General features: G+C 36.7%; 3 protein-coding genes across 3 annotated transcripts; all 3 read right to left on the bottom strand.

The window, feature by feature from the left end:
- Positions 1 to 118: 118 nt before the first annotated feature.
- On the bottom strand, positions 119 to 4682 carry LOC132697164 (glucose dehydrogenase [FAD, quinone]-like). The gene is made up of 7 exons (XM_060662458.1): positions 4492 to 4682; positions 1811 to 2026; positions 1496 to 1758; positions 1000 to 1442; positions 758 to 937; positions 374 to 698; positions 119 to 325 (listed from the first exon to the last, which is right to left on the bottom strand). Exons 1-7 carry the CDS (start codon positions 4670 to 4672, stop codon positions 119 to 121), a joined length of 1815 nt encoding a protein of 604 aa, XP_060518441.1. The 5' UTR covers positions 4673 to 4682.
- Positions 4683 to 7091: 2409 nt separating this feature from the next.
- On the bottom strand, positions 7092 to 11991 carry LOC132697163 (glucose dehydrogenase [FAD, quinone]-like). Its single transcript, XM_060662457.1, has 7 exons — positions 11797 to 11991; positions 8785 to 9000; positions 8470 to 8732; positions 7974 to 8416; positions 7731 to 7910; positions 7347 to 7671; positions 7092 to 7298 (listed from the first exon to the last, which is right to left on the bottom strand). Exons 1-7 carry the CDS (start codon positions 11975 to 11977, stop codon positions 7092 to 7094), a joined length of 1815 nt encoding a protein of 604 aa, XP_060518440.1. The 5' UTR covers positions 11978 to 11991.
- Positions 11992 to 14878: 2887 nt separating this feature from the next.
- Positions 14879 to 22918, bottom strand: LOC132696942 (glucose dehydrogenase [FAD, quinone]-like). The gene is made up of 7 exons (XM_060662099.1): positions 22738 to 22918; positions 18371 to 18586; positions 18050 to 18312; positions 17547 to 17989; positions 17065 to 17250; positions 15161 to 15485; positions 14879 to 15105 (listed from the first exon to the last, which is right to left on the bottom strand). Exons 1-7 carry the CDS (start codon positions 22901 to 22903, stop codon positions 14890 to 14892), a joined length of 1815 nt encoding a protein of 604 aa, XP_060518082.1. The 5' UTR covers positions 22904 to 22918; the 3' UTR covers positions 14879 to 14889.
- Between the last annotated feature and the right edge of the window lie 218 nt (positions 22919 to 23136).

Raw genomic sequence — 23136 nt, 5'->3', positions numbered from 1 at the left:
ATAGTGAACCTCCTTAGCGAAAGACCTGATTAAGGGAGCAATTGAACACAGCATTTTTCATAAACTTCTTTAATGCAGAAGCTAGACCAAAATTATTCAACAAAAATATATAATTGACTTAGATGTTATAATCCTGTTTTATTAAATCGGCCGCTTTTTCTGCTACCATAATTGTAGGAGCGTTCGTGTGTCCCGATATCATAACCGGCATCACTCCAGCATCGACAACCCTCAATCCTCCAATACCGTGGACCTTTAACTTAGCATCCACCACTGAATCAACGGTAGAATTCCCCATGCGTGTTGTTCCCACCGAATGGTACGTCTGAAATCAGGACGGTCTATTCCAATATCATATCAAGTGATCACTTACTGCGGCGGCGAAGTTTTTAATCGCGCAGTACCACCAATCGTCAGAGAACCGTTCGAACTGTCCATCGCACGGTTCCGCGGGAGGATGGTCCATCCAAGCATGGAACTCTCGAAAGGCTTTTGTTTCGTTCAGCCGTTGTACATATTTGAAACCTTTCAGAAAGGTTTCGATGTCTTGTCCTTGAGCGTCGCTTAGGTAGTTTGGGTCGATCAATGGTCTATCGATGGGATCCTTAGATCGCAGCCGCAGCGTTCCTTTGGAAATCGGGTTCAATAAACATACGTAAACTCTAATGTCGTGCACTACATCCAGATCTTGTGAAAGACTGTAATATCACATTATCACTTAATATAAGCAGTAGCAATAAAGAATTTATAATTTTACTTGCTATTCAATGTAGGCGCATCAACAATGGTATAGATTTCAATATCTGGTCTAGAGGAAGTCGTCTCATCGGGATTTACGAAAGCCACGATATCAGAAATAGCTGTTAAGGGTCGTTCGTTGTCGAGGTAGAGTTGTAGTTGCTCCCTCAGCGATATATTGTAAAATGTGTGGTTGGTTCTATATAAAAAATATGAAAACATTCAACACCATGGAACATGTTTTTGTTAGTTGTATGCTACCTGAATATTAAACTGAAATATGTAACCTGGTCCTGGAAAGTATTCCCTACTGGTAAATCTTCGACCACTTCAATGCCCAAGTCATTTAAATGATCGCTCGGTCCTATTCCGGACAACATCAAAATCTGCGGCGAACCGATCACGCCAGCTGAGAGAATCACTTCTTTCGTTGCAGCGCTAAAGAAACGCTTTCCATTTTTCACAAACTCCAATCCGTACACCGTTTTAGTAGAGTTGTCGACGTATAGCTTAGTGACGAAACTACGCAAACTGACCGCTAGGTTGGTTCGCTCCAGTACAGGGTCTAGGAAAGCTCTGGCAGTGCTCGCTCTCTGGTTATTGTTTAAGCTGTACTGTAGTTTGGAGACTCCAAGCTGTCGTTTTCCATTGTAGTCTACTTTTTCCACTCCAAGTTCAGCGAACGCCTCGAAGAAAAGTTCGTCCTGAAATTATTATGCAGAATATCATATCGAATACACTAATTTCTAAAACTCACAAATCCAGGCGTCTGCTCAGTAACATTGACGACCAAGGGACCATCGCGACCATGGTAATCCTCATCATCGACTTCAAACGCAACGTTTTCAGACTTTTTAAAGTAGGGCAGTACTTCTTCGTAAGACCATCCCGGATTTCCCAATTCCGCCCATTGGTCGAAATTTAGCGGATTACCTCTGGTATAAAACAATCCATTAATGGAGCTTGATCCACCGATCACCTTTCCTGCGTGATGCCTGCAGCGATTGCCAGTTCCATATCCTAGAGCGATGCTATCTCTAATTCAATACATTTTTCGAAATGTTGGAGTTACCTTGGCACACATTGTCCTGTGGAGTAGTTAAATGTCCCCAGTTCATGTCAGAAGTAGGTAAATAATTTATCATTCCTGGAATTATGTTGAAGTCGTTGTCATCACCTCCGGCCTCCAATAATAGAACGTTCCACTCGTTAATTTCTGAAAGGCGACTTGCTAAAACTGCCCCCGCCGAACCACCTCCAACTACTATGAAGTCGTAAGTTCCATAATCTAGAACAAATGTGTAAATTGTTTCGATGTATGTAAAACATATTTCTACAGGGTAAACCCAACATCCAATAATTTATTCATTGTATGTTGTTAATTTATTTATTTAATATCCATTTGACAAAATAATTAATTGGGTAGGTAAAATTACCATGTTAACATTAACAAAAAATGAAAGTAAAAATACCGAATATGTACCAATAAAGTAAAGACCAACACTCTCAAGAACAACCATATAAAGAAATTTTTTCTTTATAAAAAAAACAAAACAGCACCAAAAAAAACAGTGCTGAAAATAATTACCTGAACCGCAATTGACATGTATATCACTACAAATGCAATTAAAAATATCCATTGATGAAAAGAGTTTAATTATAACCAAAAAGTTTGTGGAGGGAGTTGGTGGGTGGAAAATTGGAGATGTTTCGACTGCATTCGAAGTAACGAGAAAACCCGGTAGGCGAAAACAAATTAGAGCCTCCTATCAGAGATCTACCCAAATTATATAAAAATGTAACTAATGCATAGTTCCTACGATTACTTAAAGGCGGTAATTCGAATCGCCTTAGTATAGAACAATATGATCAAAGCGGGGTACACTTAAATTTGAAAATGTCAAAAATTTACTTTGAATTACTATTTTACTGAGCGTTTTGAAAATCACTTGTCACTAGATGGAAAACAAGGTGTTAAAAAGGCATATGAATGTTTAATAAGTAGAGAGTATTCATTAAACAAAAATCTGTAAAAGTAACAATTTCCTCGATACAGGATATTAACAGTGAATTAAAATGATTTTCAATATCACCGTGTAGACAATAGGAGATAATATGTGATAAGAAGATATTCCCTTCATCAAAATCAGATTGTTTGGGTGCTTTGGGTACGCTGACACGGAATCTAGAAGAAAATGAACTCAATATAATAATCAGCACTGCCGCCCCTCCATAGAGACCCGCCAGTTAGGTGGCTGATGAATTTTCGTTGTCGATGCATGTCATGGGTCTGTGCTCGTGTAGTAGTGTTGGATGGACAGGGGATGTAAGGGGGAGTTGAAAGTAAAAATCGGTCCCTCCTTCCCACTATGCCGTTGGAAGATTATTTAGATAGTTGCAGTCAAAGTCCCTAGAGTATTGTCATATTAATTGCCAATTGTCTTATTTAATTTCCGAAATATGAAATAAATGAAAAAGAATGGAACTAAAATTTAGTATTGTATTTCTAATATTTATAAGATTCTATTTAATAAAGGGTAGACAGTAATCAGTAAAAGTCCATACTTTTTCTTTTGTGGCTCAGATTCGATGAAACAAGAAAACGCGGTCATGTTCGTATAGAGGCGACAACATCGTAACCTTCAAAATATTTTAATATATAAAATATTGAATTGAAAATAAATATCTTATCGATGATGATTATTATTATTATGAATCAAATAAAATCTGTATTACCAAAAAAGCAGAAAATATAAATATGTAAAAAAGAACTAATTTTTTTGTATCCATTTTTGAAATAATATTCATAACTTTACTTCGGTTTAATTACCAGACACACAGATTACAGATTTAACAGTGATGAGGTGAGTGATAAGTTTATCTGAAATTACGTAACAATACTCGAGGAAATATTTTGCCCTAGAAAATGTGTTAAAAACTGATTGGGGCAATTTTCAAAGGATAAATCGATTTATTAAAAAATGGTTATTGGTGGTCTGCAATATGTAGAAATGACAATTTCAAGGTAATCGTCTACTTAGTAGCTCTTTTAATAATTTCAATTTCTCTCATTGCCTAGGATTTTATGCAAACAAATTCGCACCGACTACAATAAATTCGAAAAACTAAAATGAATAAGAAAATATTTTTCAACGCAGAATTAATTTTTTTTTCATTTCTCTTAGCTAAGTCACCCTATAGCCTTTTCTATAAAAAATAACGTGATAGTTCTTTTATACCCAAAGTAACAAACCATACTTGTTTGATTGAATTGAATTTTGATAGAAAATACGAAATAGCAAGAAAACCAGTGAAAATAGGCATGGAAATGCACATAGAAATAAATTGTCCATCACTTTTGCATCTCTGTATATAATATATAAGTATATAATTTGTTGATAAATTCTTGGCATTAAGTATCGGGAGACCTGAAGAAATTTATTGTGAAGTTCATAAATGGAAGAAATATGCAGGGTATTCGAATGGAGTGTGAGATACTTATTAAATTCGCTGTATAAAAGCGGCTATTTTTATTTCTCGGTAAAATAAATTCTTATTGAAATGTACAAGCCTACCCTGAATATATAAATATAAAATGGGCGATGCAAATTCTTCTGGTTATTTATTGAGGCTGATATGAACCATATCTTTGATTTTCTTAGTCGCTTGGCATAGTATATGGAAAAATAATGTGGCTATTGCCGCACAATTTGTAATCTTAAGAAATGAAAAAATTGTAAAATTGTTACTTACCGTGGATTACCGTATCGGTGATATTAAGTAATTCGCTATTGTCCCTCGGCACGGTATAATTCTGCGAATAGGTAATATTATCCACAACCATCTCGTAATAATCATCAAAGCTGGCATAGTCGCCGAAGTCTGCGGCTACCAGCCGCATTAAGTACACCAAAAATCCTAACCTGGAGATCATGCTAACCTGGTGGTTTTTTCGATATTCTAAGCAACTAAGTAACCGAACTTGCCTTTAAATCAAAATATTTCACTCTTATCTCACGATCCTAATTTTATCAGAATTTTATTTTTCTTAGGTCTCAGCAGACTAAGTACATTTTTTTGTATGTTTTTAGAGTGGTATCACTGTTATGAGACAGTCATTAAAGGAAAAAACTTACCAGTACCACTTGAAGTTTGAGTGTCTAATATTATGTAATTATGTTCTTAAAACACTTTTAAAATTACATAGAACTTCGTTATTTTGAAATTATCTCTAACCTAAATCGCCGTTAAGTTGACAAAATCCGTATGGTACAACATCCAGCTCTGGCACTGAAGCAATTTAACAAAGTAAAAATACACGGATGAGTTTGACAACTTGCTTGATACTTTTTTAATTTTTCAAAGAAACTTCCACAGGCTACTGTAATACTTTTTATAAAACTTCTGGACTCATCCTGCATCGGTTTTTGTTGAGTAGAACTTACTAACGTTTCGCCAATCATCCTGTTGGCTTCTTCAGAGCTTGACTGAAACTCAAACTCTGCAAAAGCCATTTCCACAGTCCTCTCTCTCTCTCTCTCTCTCTCTCATATCGCTATCAATGCCTTCTCTCCAACTCCTTCTTGCTCTTCCTCTCTTCGTTCTTCCCGCTGCTTTCCAAGTGAGTACTTGTTTTGGGAGTCGCCACTATTCCATACCACCTAGCTGTTTTGTTCTTATTTCGTCTGTTATTGTGTGGCTCACTCTCATGATTGAGCGAATTGTTTTGTTTAGGGTTTTTTCGAGTCTCGATTTTCCTGCCGCTCTCCTCCAGAAATCCGTCTCTGTTGCTTATAGTGTTCTCACGGTCTTTTCTTTGAGTTGCCAAACTTCACAACTATATGTGACTATGTTTTTTATAATGGAATTATATAATGAATGCTTATTGCGTCTTGTGATTTTTTGGTCCCACAGGATGCTATTTAGCATAGCAATAGTTTTTCTGCCTTGAGTATTCCGGTCTCTGATTGTGCAGTCTAGGGTTCGACCGTCTGATATATTCATTCCCAGGTATTTGTAGCTTTGGTAAGATTTCATGACTCGTCCGTTTTCTAGGTCAAGTTCTTCGTCTTTGAGATGTTCGGTTCTAGCCCCATTTCTTGTACTCTTCAATTAGCTTTCGAGTCATGTATTCTATATCGTCGTTGTCTTGGGCCAATTGTTGACTTTGACTTTAATGTAAGATACAGATTTTATTAGGTTGGCGTTTAGATTTGTTCGATCTAGTGCCTGCCATAGTTTTGATAATGGTATGCCATCGTACGCTTTCTTTAAATCCATGTATTTTCCGAAAAAGGGTGGCATTTTCTCAATAATTTGGGTGACACAGAAGAGAAGGTCAACACTACATCTCCCTGTTCCAAAACCCGCTTGTTCTTCTAGTTCGCTGTCTGTTTCTCTGAAAAATTAACTTTACTTTTGATTTTGAACAGATCGTCCTAAATCTCACAAGATGCTGAAAAGATAAAGGCAGCTTTGGCTTTGGCTTTGTCACCGTATTTAGCTTTTAGCAGTAAAAAAGTCGTATATGAGAGTCTTGGATATGTCCACATGCAAAATCCGGTTTAGATAGGCTTACCATATACGTCTTTAGTACTCTCCATTTGGAGAGCGATTATATTTTCGCCAAATATGGCGACATTTTCAAAATTAGGTCTCGCGATTAACGCTTCTGTCCCCAACCTTCTACCAATATTTTCCCAATGGGAAACGAACCGCACGTCCACCCATAAGTTTGAAAAAAAATCTTTTTCGAAGTTATTTTTAGCTTACAAAATTACGTTTGTTGTTTAAATTTGGAAGACGTTTTCTGTTAACCAACAAAATAAATATAAAACATTTAATCCAGTAAAAAGTAAATAGCATTTCATTTCATTGACACTCTCGAAACCCAAGGTTCTTATGATTGTCCCTGTCTTTTTTGAGGTCCCTTTAGAGGTAGAGGGTTATACCTACTTCTTTCATGGAGAGTTTGAATACTATCGCCAAATGACAAGGGATGTTAGGATAATAGTTCAGCTTATATAGTATATAGTAGTAGTATATAGTATATATAGTAGTATAGTGCAGTTTCCACAGCCTACAAATGACGTCTTCGAAAACGCTTCCAATGTTTTTTTACATGGCACTGCCCTGTCAGGATTTCTATCAGCGTAGCCTTATTCAGAATCGACATCTCGCGGCGAGATATTCGTCTTTGCAAATTCCATATCATATCGACAATCAATAATTGCAAAATTTAACCTTCATAGATAGCGAAGCTTCTTAAGGGAGCAATTTAACACAGCATTTTTCATAAACTTCTTTAATGCAGAAGCTAGACCAAAATTATTCAACAAAAATATATAAATGACTTAGACGTTATAATCCTGTTTAATTAAATCGGCCGCTTTTTCTGCTACCATAATTGTAGGAGCGTTCGTGTGTCCCGATATCATAACCGGCATCACTCCAGCATCGACAACCCTCAATCCTCCAATACCGTGGACCTTTAACTTAGCATCCACCACTGAATCAACGGTAGAATTCCCCATGCGTGTTGTTCCCACCGAATGGTACGTCTGAAATCAGGACGGTCTATTCCAATATCATATCAAGTGATCACTTACTGCGGCGGCGAAGTTTTTAATCGCGCAGTACCACCAATCGTCAGAGAACCGTTCGAACTGTCCATCGCACGGTTCGGCTGGAGGATGATCTATCCAAGCTTGGAAGTCTCGAAAGGCTTTTGTTTCGTTCAGCCGTTGAACATATTTGAAACCTTTCAAATAGGTTTCGACGTCTTGTCCTTGAGGGTCGCCTAGGTAGTTTGGATCGATCAATGGTCTGTCGATGGGATCGTTAGATCGCAGCCGCAGCGTTCCTTTGGAGATCGGGTTCAGTAAGCATACGAAAACTGTGATGTCGTGTACTATGTCAGGATCTTGTGAAAGACTGTAACATTACATTATCGCTTAATAAAGTGGGAACAATAGAAAATTTGATATTTTTACTTGGTATTCAATGTAGGCGAAGTCACAACGGTGTAGATTTCGATCTCTGGGAGAGAGGAAGTCGTTTCATCGGGATTTATGAAAGCCACGATATCAGAGACTGCTGTTAAGGGTCGTTGATTATCGAGGTAGAGTTTTAGTTGCTCCCTCAGCGATATATTGTAAAATGTGTGGTTGGTTCTATATAAAAAATATGAAAACATTCAACACCATGGGACATGTTGTTGTTAGGTTGTATGCTACCTGAATGTGAAACTGAAATATGTAACCTGGTCCTGGAAAGTATTCCCTACTGGTAAATCTTCGACCACTTCAATGCCCAAATCATTTAAATGATCGCTCGGTCCTATTCCGGACAACATCAAAATCTGCGGCGAACCGATCACGCCAGCTGAGAGAATCACTTCTTTCGTTGCAGTGCTAACGAAACGCTTTCCATTTTTCACAAACTCCACTCCGTACGCCGTTTTAGTAGAACTGTCGACGTATAGCTTAGTGACGAAACTACGCAAACTGACCGCTAGGTTAGTTCGCTCCAGTACAGGGTCTAGGAACGCTCTAGCAGTGCTCGCTCTCTGGTTATTGTTTAGGGTGTACTGTACTTTCGAGACTCCTAGCTGTTGTTTTCCATTGTAGTCGACTTTTTCTACTCCAAGTTCAGCGAACGCCTCGAAGAAAAGTTCGTCCTGAAATTATTATGCAAAATATCTTTTCGAATACACTAATTTTTGAAACTCACTAATCCAGGCGTCTGGTCAGTAACATTGACGGCCAAGGGACCATCCCGGCCATGGTAATCTTCATCATCGACTTCAAACCCGACGTTTTCAGACTTTTTAAAGTAGGGCAGTACTTCTTCGTAAGACCATCCCGGATTTCCCAATTCCGCCCATTGGTCGAAATTTAACGGGTTACCTCTGGTATAAAACAATCCATTAATGGAGCTTGATCCACCGATCACCTTTCCTGCGTGATGCCTGCAGCGATTGCCAGTTCCATATCCTAGAGCGATGCTATTTCTAATTCAATACATTTTTCGAAATGTTGGAGTTACCTTGGCACACCTTGTCCTGTGAAGTAGTTAAATGTCCCCAGTTCATGTCAGAAGTAGGTAAATAATTTATCATTCCTGGAATTATGTTGAAGTCGTTGTCATCACCTCCGGCCTCCAATAATAGAACGTTCCACTCGTTAATTTCTGAAAGGCGACTTGCTAAAACTGCCCCAGCTGAACCACCTCCAACTATTATGAAGTCGTAAGTTCCATAATCTATAACAAGTGTGTAAAGGGTTTCGATGTATGTAGAACATATTGCTACCCTCATTAGCGCCCCTCTCAAACAATATATAAGCAGGTACAGAGTAAAATACGAGCCAGTTTCAGTCAAGCTCCGAAGAAGCCAAGAGGATGGCAAAACGTCAGCAATTTCGACTAAGCAAAACCCGCCGCAGGAAAAATCCAGTTTTATAAAAAGCAAGAAATTTTTTTTAATGAAAAAAAAACAAAACAGAACCAAAAAAAACAGTGCTGAAAATAATCACCTGAACCGCAATTGATTGATGTATCAGTACAAATACAATTAAAAATATTCATCGATGGAAAGAATGGAATTCTAGCCAAAAAGTTTGTGGGGGGAGTTGGTAGGTGGAAAATTGGAGATGTTTCGACTGCATTCGAAGCAACGAGAAAACCTGTTATGGGAAGACAAATTACATAAAAATGTAACTAATGCATAATTCCTACGATTACTTAAAGGCGGTAATTCGAATCGCCTTAATATATAACATTATGATCAAAGCGCGGATGCTTTGGGTACGCTGCAACAGAATTTAAAAGAAAAAGAAAATGAAACCAATATAATAATCAGCCCTCCATAGAGACCCGGCAGTTAAGTGGTCTATCAATTTTCGTTGTCGATGCATGTCAAGGGTCTGTGCTGTGGTAGTGTGGGAAGGACAGGGGACGTAAGGAAGGTAAAGTTAGGTAAGTTGGGAGGTTAAGGTGGAACGAATAGCAATGAGGTCGCCGTGAGGTTAAGGTATTTGTGCGTTGCAGTAATTATACGTTTACAAATTTACTCATAAATACCTCAAAGTAAAAAAAAACGAATTGTAATGGAATTAAAATGATTGCGCACTTTTAATTACTATCCAGGAAATTAAAAATAGAGATCCGATAATAGGTGTATAATTTAGCACACTATATTATATTCAAGGGATGGGTTGATTCCAGTAAAAACTGTCAGACAAAGGTACCTTCAATTAACGGAATCCGCATCGCCATAATTTATTTCAAACTGTTATCTGCGAAGAATATTAAGTGCCCTATCCTTCCCTACCAGGTACAAACACATATTTGTTACAAGTTGAAATTAAAAATCCGTCCCTCATACTTCCTACTATACCGTTGGAAGATTATTTGGATAATTGCAGTCAGAGTACCTCGAGTATTGTCATATTAATTGCCAATGGTCTAATTAAAATTGTGAAAATTGAAATAAATCAAACAGCGTGGAACTAAAAGTTGGTCTTTTATTTATAATATTTGTTTTTATCATATCGAATTACATTGATTGAATTTTAGCAAGTACCATAAAATTTCGAGTTTACCACTTTAAAAATCTTTTTTTTTTATGAAGGACGATTGCTTTTGCACTTTATGTGTTAAATAGTTCAGCTCATCAATTAACAAAATATTTTTCAGGCCCCTCATTTTAAAAGTAATGTTTTAAAGTTTGGTTTTGTGTTGAAGGAAGGAAGGAAAAATTACTAATTACTCAAATTTACCGAAATCAAAAAAACGCGGTCAGGTTCGTATAGACACGACAACACCGTAACCTTCAAAATATTTTAATTTATAAAATATTGAATTGAAAATAATTATCTTATCGATGATGATTATTATTATTAAGAATCAAATTAAATCTGCATAACTAAAAGATCAGATTCATATAAGAAAATTTAAATATATAAAAAAGAACTAATTTTTTGTATCTATTTTTGAATTAATATTCATAATTTTACTTCGGTTTAATTACCAGACGCGCAGATTGCAGATTTAACAGTGATGAGGTAAGTGATAAGTTTATCTCAAATTTCGTAACAACACTCGAGGAAATATTTTGCCCTTGAAAATATATTTGTTAAAAACTGATTGGGGCAATTTTCAAAGCAGATATCGATTTATTAAAAAACTGTTATTGGTGGTATTGAGTATGTAGGAATGACAATGTCAAGGTAATCGTCTAGCTAATAGCCTTTTTAATAATTTCCCTGAACAGCAACAAATATATCTTCCTTCGCAATCATTACAATAAATTCCAAAACGCGAAATGGATAACAAAATATTTTTCAACCCAAAATTAAAATTATTCGATCATATTGTGTATGGTACGTATACAGAATGTCCAAAATTTGATTATAGATGATATGATTTTCAAAGTTTTTTATTTCTTTTAGATAAGTCATACATATTTTCAACCGTTTTTTAAAACAAATAACATGATAGTTCTTTTATACCAATGTAGTGGAAAATGCAATGGCTTTAACTCTTTTAAAGTAACAAACTATACTGTTTGACTGAGTTGAATTTTGATAGAAAATACGAAATAGCAAGAAAACCAGTGAACATAGGCATGGAAATGCACATAGAAATAAATTGTCCATCACTTTTGCATCTCTCTATATAATATATAAGTATATAATTTGTTGATAAATTCTTGGCATTAAGTATCGGGAGACCTGAAGGAATCTATTGTGAAGTTCATAAATGGAAGAAATATGCAGGGTATTCGAATGGAGTGTGAGATACTTATTAAATTCGCTGTATAAAAGCGGCTATTTTTATTTCTTGGTAAAATAAATTCTTATTGAAATATACAAGCCTACCCTGAATATATAAATATAAAATGGGCGATGCAAATTCTTCTGGTTATTTATTGAGGCTGATATGAACCATATCTATGACTTTCTTAGTCGCTTGGCATTGTATATGGAAAAATAATGTGGCTATTGCCGCACAATTTGTAATTTTAAGAAATGAAAAAATTGTAAAATTGTTACTTACCGTGGATTACCGTATCGGTGATATTAAGTAATTCGCTATTGTTCCTCGGCACGGTATAATTCTGCGAATAGGTAATATTATCCACAACCATCTCGTAATAATCATCAAAGCTGGCATAGTCGCCGAAGTCTCCGGCTACCAGCCGCATTAAGTACACCAAAAATCCCAACCTGGAGATCATGCTGACCTGGTAGTTTTTTCGATATTCTAAGCAACTAAGCACCCGAACTTGCCTTTAAATAAAATTATTTCATTCTTATCTAACGATCCTAATTTTATCAGAATTTTATTTTTCTTAGCTCTCAGCAGACTAAGTACATTTTTTTGTATGTTTTTAGAGTAATATCACTTTTATGAGACAGTCATTAAAAGAAAAAGCTATCACTTACCAGTACCACTTGGAGTTTGAGTGTCTAATCTTATGTGATTATGTTTATAAAATGCTTTTAAAATTACATAGAACTTCGTTATTTTGAAATTATCTCTAACCTAAATCACCAAGCTCCAGCTCAGCAAAATTTTACAGCTCACAATTAACGCAATTTTAATAAAGCTAACAGGTATTGTGCTATTAGCGGACGAGCTTGTTGTAATGATTGACATGGATATAAACCTTTTAAAGAACTGCAATGTTACTGATGAATTTGACAACTTGCTTGATACTTTTTTAATTTTTCAAAGAAACTTCCACAGGCTGCTGTAATACTTTTTATAAAACTTCTGGACTCCTCCTACGTCGGTTTTTGTTGAGTAAAACTTGCTAACGTTTCGCCAATCATCCTGTTGGTTTCTTTAGAGCTTGACTGAAACTCAAGCTCTGCAGAAGCCAACAGGAAGATTGGCGAAACATTTGTAAGACTAAACAACAACCGACGCAGGAGGAATCCAGAAAATTCGTAAATAGTATTACTGTGGCCTGTGGAAGTTATTCTCAGTCTCCATTACTCCCTGTCATTCCACAGGTCTTCCTCCAGTCCTCTCTCTCTCTCATCTCGCTATCAATGCCTTCTCTCCAACTCCTTCCTGCTCTTCCTCTCTTCCTTCTTCCCGCTGCCATCCAAGTGAGTACTTGTTTTGGGAGTCGCCGCTCTTCCATCCTTTGAACATGTCCATACCACCTTAGTTGTTTTGTTTTTATTCCGTCCGTTATTACGTGGCTCACTCTCATGATTGCGCGCATTGTTTCGCTTGGGGGTTTTTCGTGTCTCGATCTTCCTGCCGCTCTCCTCCAGAAATGCGTATCTATTGCCCATAGTGTTCTCACGGTCTTTTCTTTGAGTTGCCAAACTTCACAACTATATGTGACTATGCTTTTTATAATGGAATTATGTAATAAATGCTTGTTGCGTTTTGTGATTTTTTGGTCCCACAAGATGCTATTTAGCATAGCAATAGTTTTTCTGCCTTGAGTATTCACAACCAGGAGATGTATTTCCCGACCAAAGACTGACATTTTCTCAATAACTTGGTTGACACAGAAGAGATGGTCAACCGTAGATCTTCCTGTTCTAAAACTCGCTGGTTCTTCTGCTTCGCTGTCTGTTTCTCTGAAAAATTAACTTGCTCTACACTTTCGATTTTGAACAGATCTTCCTAAATCTCACAGGATGTTCAAAAGCTAAAGCCAGCTTGATTGACATTATCATTTTGTCTAATATTGGTCTTTTAATTAATTTAAAAATTCCACAAATACCAGAAAGGTTCGTTAAGTAAGCCTAAGTAAGTCTAAAGCGTCTTGGTAGAGAACGCTTCAATGCTAACCTACTCGATATGGACTGAGATTAGGTTTTTTATGAGGTAAAAGTGACGAGGGTAATGCCTTTTGATTCCTTTGTTCCTATTTGCGCCTAAACGGTTAACGAAACCTAAATCAACAATTTACAGATACTTTAAAACTAATGAAGTATCATCCCAACAGACTTCTTTCTAAATATAAACAATCCAAAAATTTACAAGATTAGGAAGCTTATAAAGAAATTAGAAACTTATTTCCTTTTGCGGTACGACAATAAAATAAGCCTATATTGACTTCACTAATCTCACGGAGGCTTAAAAAAATATGACGCACTCTTGATCATTTAAATCTGTACAAAATATCAAAGAACTCCAATGAGATGCCTTAGAAATCCAAACTTAATTAAAGTTTTATGTGTTATTTAAGTGCAACGTGTTCAAATAAAGAATTTGAGTTGGCATTGGTAGGTAATGATGACGTAGCCTGGACCCTAAATGGTGGATTATCTCTTTTTAATTCTCGATGATGTTCTGCTGGTTGCTGATAAAGGAGAATCGACAGACCTTTGTTCCTTTTTACATTGAGCAGTGTAACATACCTCAGTACGCTGATTACACAGAAATTATATGCAAGTTTCCCAAGATCTTAGGCTGTTGAAGTTATAGAAAAGTTAAATGGAAGTTTAGAAAAGTCGGCCATTATTTACTTCGAACCTTTTAAAGTTTGGGCTGGTAAACCCTGGTATTTCAATCAACATGTTTTTCAAATTATGCAAAAAGGTTTTTGAAAAGCTGAAAGAATTACGTTGGCTTAACGTCGCCGGTAGACAAAAACTTAAGTTAGCGCAATGCTCAAAACTGGATACACGGAATATTTGACGGAATTACGACCCGGAGTACTGGTGGTAATCGTCGTATACGTTTCAACAATATTTATGAGATACCGAAAATGCAGAAAGCTATGTCTATTCAATTCATTTTCTTGTGTGCCCGCTAAGTTGCTAAACCGATACCACGAGCTAAGCCTATTCGGAAACTCATCGATACCGTCTTTTAAACAACATTTTAAAAAGAAACTGTTAATGTAGATTAGCCGTGTCAATTTTATTGTTTTAAATATTGTTCTATTTTTTTTGCAGTTCAGTATTACTTTGTTATTGTTAGCTTATTTACTTAGTTATTTATGATATTTGTTGTAAAATTTGCCTTATTATAAGTTAATTTATGGAATTTTTTTTGCTCGGTTGAGTTAGCAGCCCAGCTGCCCTTTGTCGAGTGAAAAAAAGTAACGTTTTTTTTTTAATTGTTTATTTATTTTCTCCACTGACGAATGATTTACAATCAATCATCTATGACAGGTCATGAAGTGGGTAACCCGTAATCTTGTTTTATCAAATCGGCCGTTTTTTCTGCGATCATTATTGTAGGTGCGTTCGTGTGCCCAGATACAATAACCGGCATTATTCCCGCATCCACAACTCTCAGGCTTTTAATGCCGTGGACTTTGAGTCTAGAGTCCACCACTGAAGAATTTGTAGAATTTCCCATACGGGTCGTTCCCATCGAATGGTACGTCTGAAATGAATCAAAAAGGGGTACTGTATACTAGACACGTTAACACTCCACTAACTGCAGATCCGAAGTTCTTGATGGCGCAGTACCACCAATCGTCGGAGTATCTCTCAAATTGTCCATCGCAAGGTTCGGCTGGTGGGTGTTCAACCCAAGCTCGGTACTCCTGAAACGTCTTGGTTTCGTTAAGTTTAAATATGTATTTCATCCCTTTCAACAGAGTGGAAATGTCTCGTCCATTTGGATCGTTTAAATAATTTGGATCGACCAATGGTCGATCGATGGGGCTGTTCGATTGCAACCTCAACGTTCCTTGCGAGATCGGGTTTAGTAGACATACGACAACGTTAATGTCGTGTAGAACTTCTAGATCTGGTGAAATACTGAAATGTAATACAATTTTCCGTAGAAGTAAACTAATTTTAGGCATATACAGAGTGAATATCCTATTTATTAAAAGTTCTTTTCTAAAATTAAGTTCCTTAGAATCTAGCAACATTGGAATTTTAAACAGAAATGAATGTCTAAAAAAATATTTGTACGAGACGGAAATTGTAAATTTTTCATTTCAGATTCTTATTTCAAAATAAAAAAAATTAGGTAAATATTATTTTAAGTAAGCTTGTTCTACGAAAAGGTCTACTTATTAAGTAACACCTATACATGTTTTGCCATTTTTCAACTCATGCAAAATTCTAGGATTATTGGTAGACAATAACATGCGCCTCATAGAGCTAGTCTACAAACTAACAGCAGAGTGAAATTCCTCTATAGCAACAGACATTTATTTAAAGAAACTCGTAAACCGCTTTATGAAACACCCGTCCTTTCCTATTTTAGTCCAATTAATATTAATATTATTTCTCTATATTGATTCTATAGTCTTCGATGAACCCAGTGGGAGCTTCATATCCTTTTGCTCAACAAACCACCCTCAAAAGTGTCCTCATGGCGCTTTTCAGGGTTTTGCTGCTTAACCGTAACTTTCTATCTTCTCCATTAAATTCTACATAAAATTGTCATATAAGTTCTAAAAGAGTGAGCAAAAAAAGAACACAACTGATACAAATGATCTTTTTATAGCTGTGATTTTGTACTTTAAACTCATTTTCACACCACCCTTGAAGTACATTCGAGTTCAAGTTTCTCCTCAAGGCACGAATTAATCGACGACACCGACGGCATTTAAACAACTCTGTCGATATCTATTTTTGCAGCCACAAAAAGAAGGGGTTTGTTAAAACTGCTACAAGCAGAAATAATTTCCGAGGAAGACACCCCAATTAGTGATTCGCATAAGAATTTGTTGATTAATCTTTCCAATAAAGATCGTTTTACCCAAATGATGAACATATGAGGATTTTAATCAGTTATACTCAATATTGGAAGGAAATATTGAGGAAAGGGAGTAAATTTTCGACGACTTGGACTTGGAAATGACTTGGCATTTTTTTAATTTGTTCTTGCTTTAAGTGGCTGCCATACTTGTTCTGCCTTTTTTGGGAAAGAAAATTACCTGGGAAATTTACACTTGCCTTATACAGGGCACCCCCAAAATGAGTTCTTTATATCACTATCGGTTTATTTCGGATTTGTATTTGGTTTCGTAGTTCAGTAACATTTTCTTAAAATCTTATAAATTTTTTATTCTAATAAGTCTAATTTTACTGTACAGTCTACCCAAAAATATTTAAATTCGTTATTCATTCATAACATGCTCAATATGCAGTGGGTTTGAGGATTGAATTATTCCTATGGCATTGCCTCCATTCGTCTGTTTAATTTATAACTTAATCTTCTTTTTCATTGATTTGTGAATGCACGTATCTTTCTCTCATATTTTATTTAGTTTAACTACTTAAATATAATATTATTTTATTAATGTGATCCATGACGAGGATCTTAATAAATATTTTTCTCGACTTAAATATTGCTTCCCTCAAATATTCATCATAATCTTACCTGTCATTCAATGTCGGTGCTGTTACGCCCATCATGATCTCGATTTCTGGCAGAGTAGGAGTTGTCTCTTCTGGATTAACGAAAGCCAGGATATCAGTTAGTCCTGTTGCTGTCAGCGGTCGTTTGTTTTGTAAGTAAAGTTGCAATTGCTCCTTGAAGGATACGTTAAAATATGTCCTGTTTGTTCTGGGAAAAAATGGCAACAGAAAGGAATTTCAACGAATTTGAAAAAGTAATCTGCAAAATTTGGGAGTTTTGGTTAGTTTCATCGCTGGATCAAATCTTTAGACGTTTCTACTGAGCCCTAATATTTGACTTAGTTAGCTTCTGTCACTAGGACTGAGTGAAAAAAAAAAGATCAAACCAAAAACAATACTTTTCCAAGAACTTTTATTCTTTTTATTTACTCTACAAATTCGAATCCCTCCACCATTTACTCGAGCAATGGAAACTACAGTGGCAAAGCCAACATCGAGCCTTACTTGAATTTTAAAACGGTGTACATAACTTGATCCTGAAGTCCTATTCCGACGGGCAAGCTTTTCACGACATTAATTCCCAATTCATTCAAATGATCCTTTGGTCCGATCCCAGATAACATCAGAATTTGCGGCGAACTCATCACGCCAGCCGATAGAATCACCTCTTTCCTTGCCTTACTGATAAAACGCTTTCCACCTTTAACAAACTCCACGCCGTACGCGCTCTTGGAAAAGTCGTTGATCAGGATTTTTGTTACGAAACTCCGCAGGCTGACTGCTAGGTTAGCCCTACGCAATACGGGATCTAGGAATGCTCTGGCAGTGCTGGCCCTTTTATTATAATTTATAGTGAACTGGGTCGAACCTACGCCTAGCTGTCGTTTCCCGTTGTAGTCAATGTTGTGAACTCCTAGTTCAGCAAACGCTTCAAAGAGCGCCGGTAGCTGCAAAGTGTTTTTTTCATCTAAAATTTCCGCATCAAATTATAACTTTGGATAACATACCAATTCAGGTGTCTCGGACGTGTAATCAACGGACAATGGACCTCCAACTCCGTGGAAACCGTCCTCCCCCACTCCAGCCGCCGCGTTTTCGGATTTTTTAAAGTAGGGCAGTACTTCTTCGTAAGACCATCCCGGATTGCCGAGTTCCGCCCATTGATCGAAGTTTAAAGCGTTACCTCTATTATATATCAGAGCATTAATGGAACTGGAACCGCCAATTACTTTTCCAGCATGATGCAGGCAACGATTCCCCGTGCCATATCCTGGAATCATCGTTTCGTCAGTTAGATATCTCAGTACGAGGAGCTAGCGGTGTTGTACCTAGACACAGGCTAGTCTGAGGAGTGGTGGAAAAGGCCCAGTTCATGTCAGAATTCCATAAATAATTCCACATTGCCGGAATAATACTGAAATCGCTGTCATTTCCACCAGCCTCTAACAGCAAGACGTTCCATTGGTTTATTTCCGACAGGCGACTCGCCAAAACTGCCCCTGCCGAACCTCCCCCAACTATTATGAAGTCGTATGTTCCATAATCTGAAATCGAAAGGTGGCATCGTTATTTTTAGAAAGTTTTTTTTTTTCAAACAATAAGCGGAAGGAGATGACATGAGTTCAAAAGACCTTGGAAGATGAATTTTGTAATGATGCAAAATCTTAAGAGGTTTTGCTTCCCTGGTAAAGCGCACTCACTCAAACTCGCTTGTTCCCCTAACTGTTAGGTGTTTGTATTTTTGTAAACTAGAGAACCTAAATAGTGGTATTTGCTATAAAGCTGGTAAAGACTTCTAGATGACATTTTTCAACAACAACAAAACTAATTCTGTAGGCGATGTAAAAAGACGTCTGACAAAATACATTCCCTGATGTCATGGAGATCGCGAATGTTGTTCCCGTTCCTAATGCTTCAAATCTTACTCAATTTCACACTGTCAGCATCCTTCCAATATTTTCAAAAGTTCTTGAAATAATCTTCTAGATGATAAACACTTGATTTTTTCATCAATACGCCGACTATACTCATATTTATTATTCGTTTCCTACCAATACTGTACACAAAGTGGTGAATAAGATTAATGAAGACTTGGGACTTATATCAAACGTCTCCAAAGCACATAGATTGTTACTTAATGGGAGGAAAGTCAATCCATTTTATTTGGTGCTAATAGAGATAATGTCCTCCTGTTTATAGTACATTTGAACAATACTGCGTGACTGATTGTGTAGATTTATTTTTGACATGAGATATTCGATTCTTGTTTCTTTACTTGGAACCTTGGAAACTGGTTCTAAACTATTACTAACATGTTATTTATTTTATCTCATATTGCTTACTGTGACATAATTTTTTGGTCCGTTTTGTTGAAAGCAATTAGAAAAAGTTACTTGTCTTAGACTTGTCTATGGTGTGCTCAAATATGACCATTTTGCAACCGACTTACGTTAAGCGTTTACGTTTGGCAACTCTGTGGGTGTCCTGAATATCTTGCAAAAAATATGTTACACAGCGTCTTCAATTAAAACTAAAAAGCCATCATTTGAACCAAGCTTGCACTAGAACTCTAAATTTTCCATAATGCTATTCCAATTATTTATGTTTCTCCGAAACTTTTAGCCTTGTCCTTCCAGTTAATTAGTTATATATTTTTAGTAGTATTATGGGGTTTCTTTACATTGAGGTGCTTGTATAATGGCAGTCTCAGCACTCATTAAGTAGTAATATTTTCAGAACTACCATTTAACTAAATACAGACATTTTTATTTATTTATTTTCTTCAGAATATCAAATCAAAAACTAAAAAAAATCATTTTTTCTACTTTTGGTAGTTTCTCAAAGCATTCACCACCAAACTGTGTATAGAAGTAGTAGCTTAATGGTATTTTATACAATGAGATTTTTAAAGGAAACATTGCGTTTTGCTCCCTAGATTTTTTTACGACCGTCGCTAAAAGCGCGAATGCACTGATGATTGCGGACGTGCGTAGAGTAGGAAATAGAACAAAATTGTTAAGTTTATTTTATATTTATATTTTTTTTTCCGTAGCGTCACAACCCTTCGTGGGTCTTAGCTGCATCTACGACTCGTCTCCATCTGTCCCTGTCCAACACAACCTCCTTCCAGTTCCGTACTCCCAAGATTTTTACATCATCTTCGATATTGTCCCTCCATCTGAGCCTTGGTCTTCCTAAGGGTCTCTTTCCTGCTGGGTTTTCTTCCCATATCCTCTTTACAAGACGTTCATTCGGCGATCTCTGCACGTGTCCAGCCCACCTGAGCCTTTGTGCTTTTATTTCGTTTACTAAACTCGGTCTTTTGTACATGTCGTTAAGCTCCGCATTCGTTCTTATTCGATATTGACCCGTTCTCTCATCTATTGTTGGTCCAAAGATTTTCCGCAACATCCTTCGTTCAAAGCGTCTTAACACTAGTTCGTTCTGCTTTGTCATTGTCCATGTTTCCGAGCCATACATTACGATTGGCTTGATTACTGCCGAATATATCCGTAGTTTTGAGTTCCTAGATATCAGTCGGGACTTAAACAGGTTCTGCAAGGCGAAAAAACATTTATTGCCCTTTTGTATTCTTGCTTTTATTTCGCTGGTGATATCGTTATCCGAAGTTATAACTGCTCCTAGGTACTGAAATTGGTTTACGCATTCAAAATTGTGGGTGTCCATGGTTATGTTCTGTCCTATTCTGCCCCTTCCTGCTCTCCGTCCGGCCCACATATATTTGGTCTTGTCCTCGTTGATCATGAGTCCTACCTTCTTGGTCTCCTTCTCTATGTTCATGAACATTTCTTTTGTTTTAATCGTACTGCTTCCTACCGTATCAATGTCATCGGCATATGCCAAAATCATTTCTGGGCCCTTATTTGTAAATATTTCCAAGCCAATATTCGCTTCTTTGATGGCCATGTCTAGCACTATGTTGAAAAGCAATGGTGAAAGTCCATCGCCCTGTTTTAGGCCATTGTTAATGGAGAAAGCCTCGGTGTTGTTCTTTCCTACCCTAACTTTGGCTTTAGAGTTTTCTATGCACATCTTGGTTAGCCTTATGATCTTTTTTGGTACCCCTATGCCTTCCAACGCTTGCCAGACACTTTCACTGGTGATGCTATCATATGCTTAGCGGAAATCTACGAACAGTTGGTGAACCTCTCTGTTAAACTCCCAGCTTTTCTCTAGGAGCTGTCTTATGGTGAATATTTGATCTGTTGTTGATCTCTTGGGTCGAAACCCGCATTGGTAGTCCCCTAAGTTGTCTTCTGCGTATGGGGATATGCGTCCTCTTAGTACATTTGACAGAACCTTGTATGTTATATTTAGCAAGGTTATTCCTCTATAGTTTTTACAGGCCATCCGGTCTCCTTTCTTATGAATGGGGACCACTCCTTTGGTAGGGCTTCTGTTTTCCATATGTTTTTCAACAGCTCTAGTATGGCAGTATCTAGATGTTCCCCTCCATATTTTATGCATTCCGCCGTAATGGAGTCCTCACCCGGGGCCTTGTTATTCTTTAATTGGTTTATTGCCCTTTTAATCTCCTCTAGCGTGGGTTCTGGCACGTGCTCCTCCGCACTTTGGTATACCTTCTTCGTGTTCCCTATGTTTAACAGGTTTTCAAAGAATTGTTTCCATGCTTGCATTACTTCTTTTATATCCGTTATGAGCTCGTTGTTTTCATTTCTTAAAATGTTGGTCTTTGGTGTGTAACCTTTCCTTATACTTTTCACTTGATTGAAAAAGTTCCGGCTGTTTGTTAGCCCAGCTTCCTTTTCTACATTCTCTATTGTTTTGTTGTAAGCTTCTCTTTTTTTCCTTCTTATCTTTCTTTTTGCCTCCGCTCTGAGGTCGTTGAATCTTTGGACGTTTCCGTCACTTGGACACTGCAACATTTGTTGTGTTCTCGCCTAAGGCTCTTTGTGCAGCGTTGATTACTGATGTTCTGATCTGTTTCCAGTGCTCCTCTACATCCGACGCCTCTTGGGTGACATTTTTCTGTAGTTGTGTATTTATATTATAAGAAAATAAATATAATGACCTTAGTATCGTCTTACAAAATTACTATTAAAACGAATCTGTAAAAAATTGCATTTTTTAATGTGTAAGGGTCAACGTTCTTGGAGTGTCCAAACAAGTTTATCGAGACGTTTAAGATAATTTAAAGAATCTGTGCAATCACTTTTATATAAAATTCGGAGTTTTAACAATAGAGAATAATTTAGGCGTACGCATCTTAATCCAGTCAATAGAGATTTCCATTTGACAAACATACCACATACCAGATTATTTGTTTGTACAAATTCCATTCGCAGCTGCCACTTGTTAATTTTTTATTAACAATTAAGCGAGAACTATTGAAAAAATCACAGTGCTGTAAAGGGATAAAAGGTGGTAGAAAATCAAAATGTCTCTCGAATGATTTGACAATTTTTAAAGTATTATCTATTTAATAAAATTGCAAACATTATTACGCCGTATTTAATTTACTGCAATGAAAACAACTCATTAGCAATTAGCAATTCATCTAAGTTGACATATTTGCGGCCCTCTTCTCCAAAATATAAACTACTCCAGATATTTGAGGAAAATGGGCAAGTAATAAAAGCTTATTTTCTCGAGACTACCATATATCGTTGCAGATAAACCTTCATAAAGTAATTATCATGGAAATCAGACTTACCATATATTACAGAATCGGTCACATTGACCAATTCGCTATTATCTTGTGGCACTACATATTGCTGCGAGTATGTAATGTTATCCACGATCATATTATAATATTCGTCAAAGCCATAATTCGCGTAGGTGGTGGATAATAAAAATAGCAGGAAATACGATGAGTCCATTACACTACCACTACTGCAGAGATGACGGCAAATCGCCTACGCACACTGATGAATTTAATTTTGGCCAAATTTTAAATGCGTTATCTCGTCGACTAAAATTTATCAGTTCTAAACCAGTGGCCGACAACTAACCTTTCGTACAAAATTTTAGCATGTCAATCAAATTGTCTTCTGCTTATCATTATTGAAAAAAGATATATTTTCCTGAAGGGGTTTTTTTAAAAGAGATTTTA

Source organism: Cylas formicarius, unplaced genomic scaffold (genome assembly GCF_029955315.1).
Source record: "Cylas formicarius isolate icCylForm1 unplaced genomic scaffold, icCylForm1.1 PGA_scaffold_1__22_contigs__length_36826433, whole genome shotgun sequence".
NCBI classification, from domain to species: domain Eukaryota; kingdom Metazoa; phylum Arthropoda; class Insecta; order Coleoptera; family Brentidae; genus Cylas; species Cylas formicarius.
The sequence above is the reverse complement of the archived record's forward strand: the minus strand, read 5'-3'. Positions and strand labels throughout refer to the sequence as shown.

Excerpts from the sequence above, each read along its gene's own strand:
- LOC132697164 (XM_060662458.1), bottom strand. The coding sequence starts at position 4,672 with ATGATCTCCAGGTTAGGATTTTTGGTGTACTTAATGCGGCTGGTAGCC. Across the intron at positions 1,759-1,810 it reads ACAGGACAATGTGTGCCAAG|GATATGGAACTGGCAATCGC; the intron begins GTAACTCCAACA and ends GCATCGCTCTAG. Across the intron at positions 326-373 it reads TTAAAAACTTCGCCGCCGCA|ACGTACCATTCGGTGGGAAC; the intron begins GTAAGTGATCAC and ends TCCTGATTTCAG.
- LOC132697163 (XM_060662457.1), bottom strand. The coding sequence starts at position 11,977 with ATGATCTCCAGGTTGGGATTTTTGGTGTACTTAATGCGGCTGGTAGCC. Across the intron at positions 9,001-11,796 it reads CACCGATACGGTAATCCACG|ATTATGGAACTTACGACTTC; the intron begins GTAAGTAACAAT and ends CACTTGTTATAG. Across the intron at positions 7,672-7,730 it reads TCGCCTACATTGAATACCAA|TCTTTCACAAGATCCTGACA; the intron begins GTAAAAATATCA and ends GTAATGTTACAG.
- LOC132696942 (XM_060662099.1), bottom strand. The coding sequence starts at position 22,903 with ATGGACTCATCGTATTTCCTGCTATTTTTATTATCCACCACCTACGCG. Across the intron at positions 17,990-18,049 it reads CGTCCGAGACACCTGAATTG|CTACCGGCGCTCTTTGAAGC; the intron begins GTATGTTATCCA and ends AACACTTTGCAG. Across the intron at positions 17,251-17,546 it reads TACACCGTTTTAAAATTCAA|AACAAACAGGACATATTTTA; the intron begins GTAAGGCTCGAT and ends ATTTTTTCCCAG.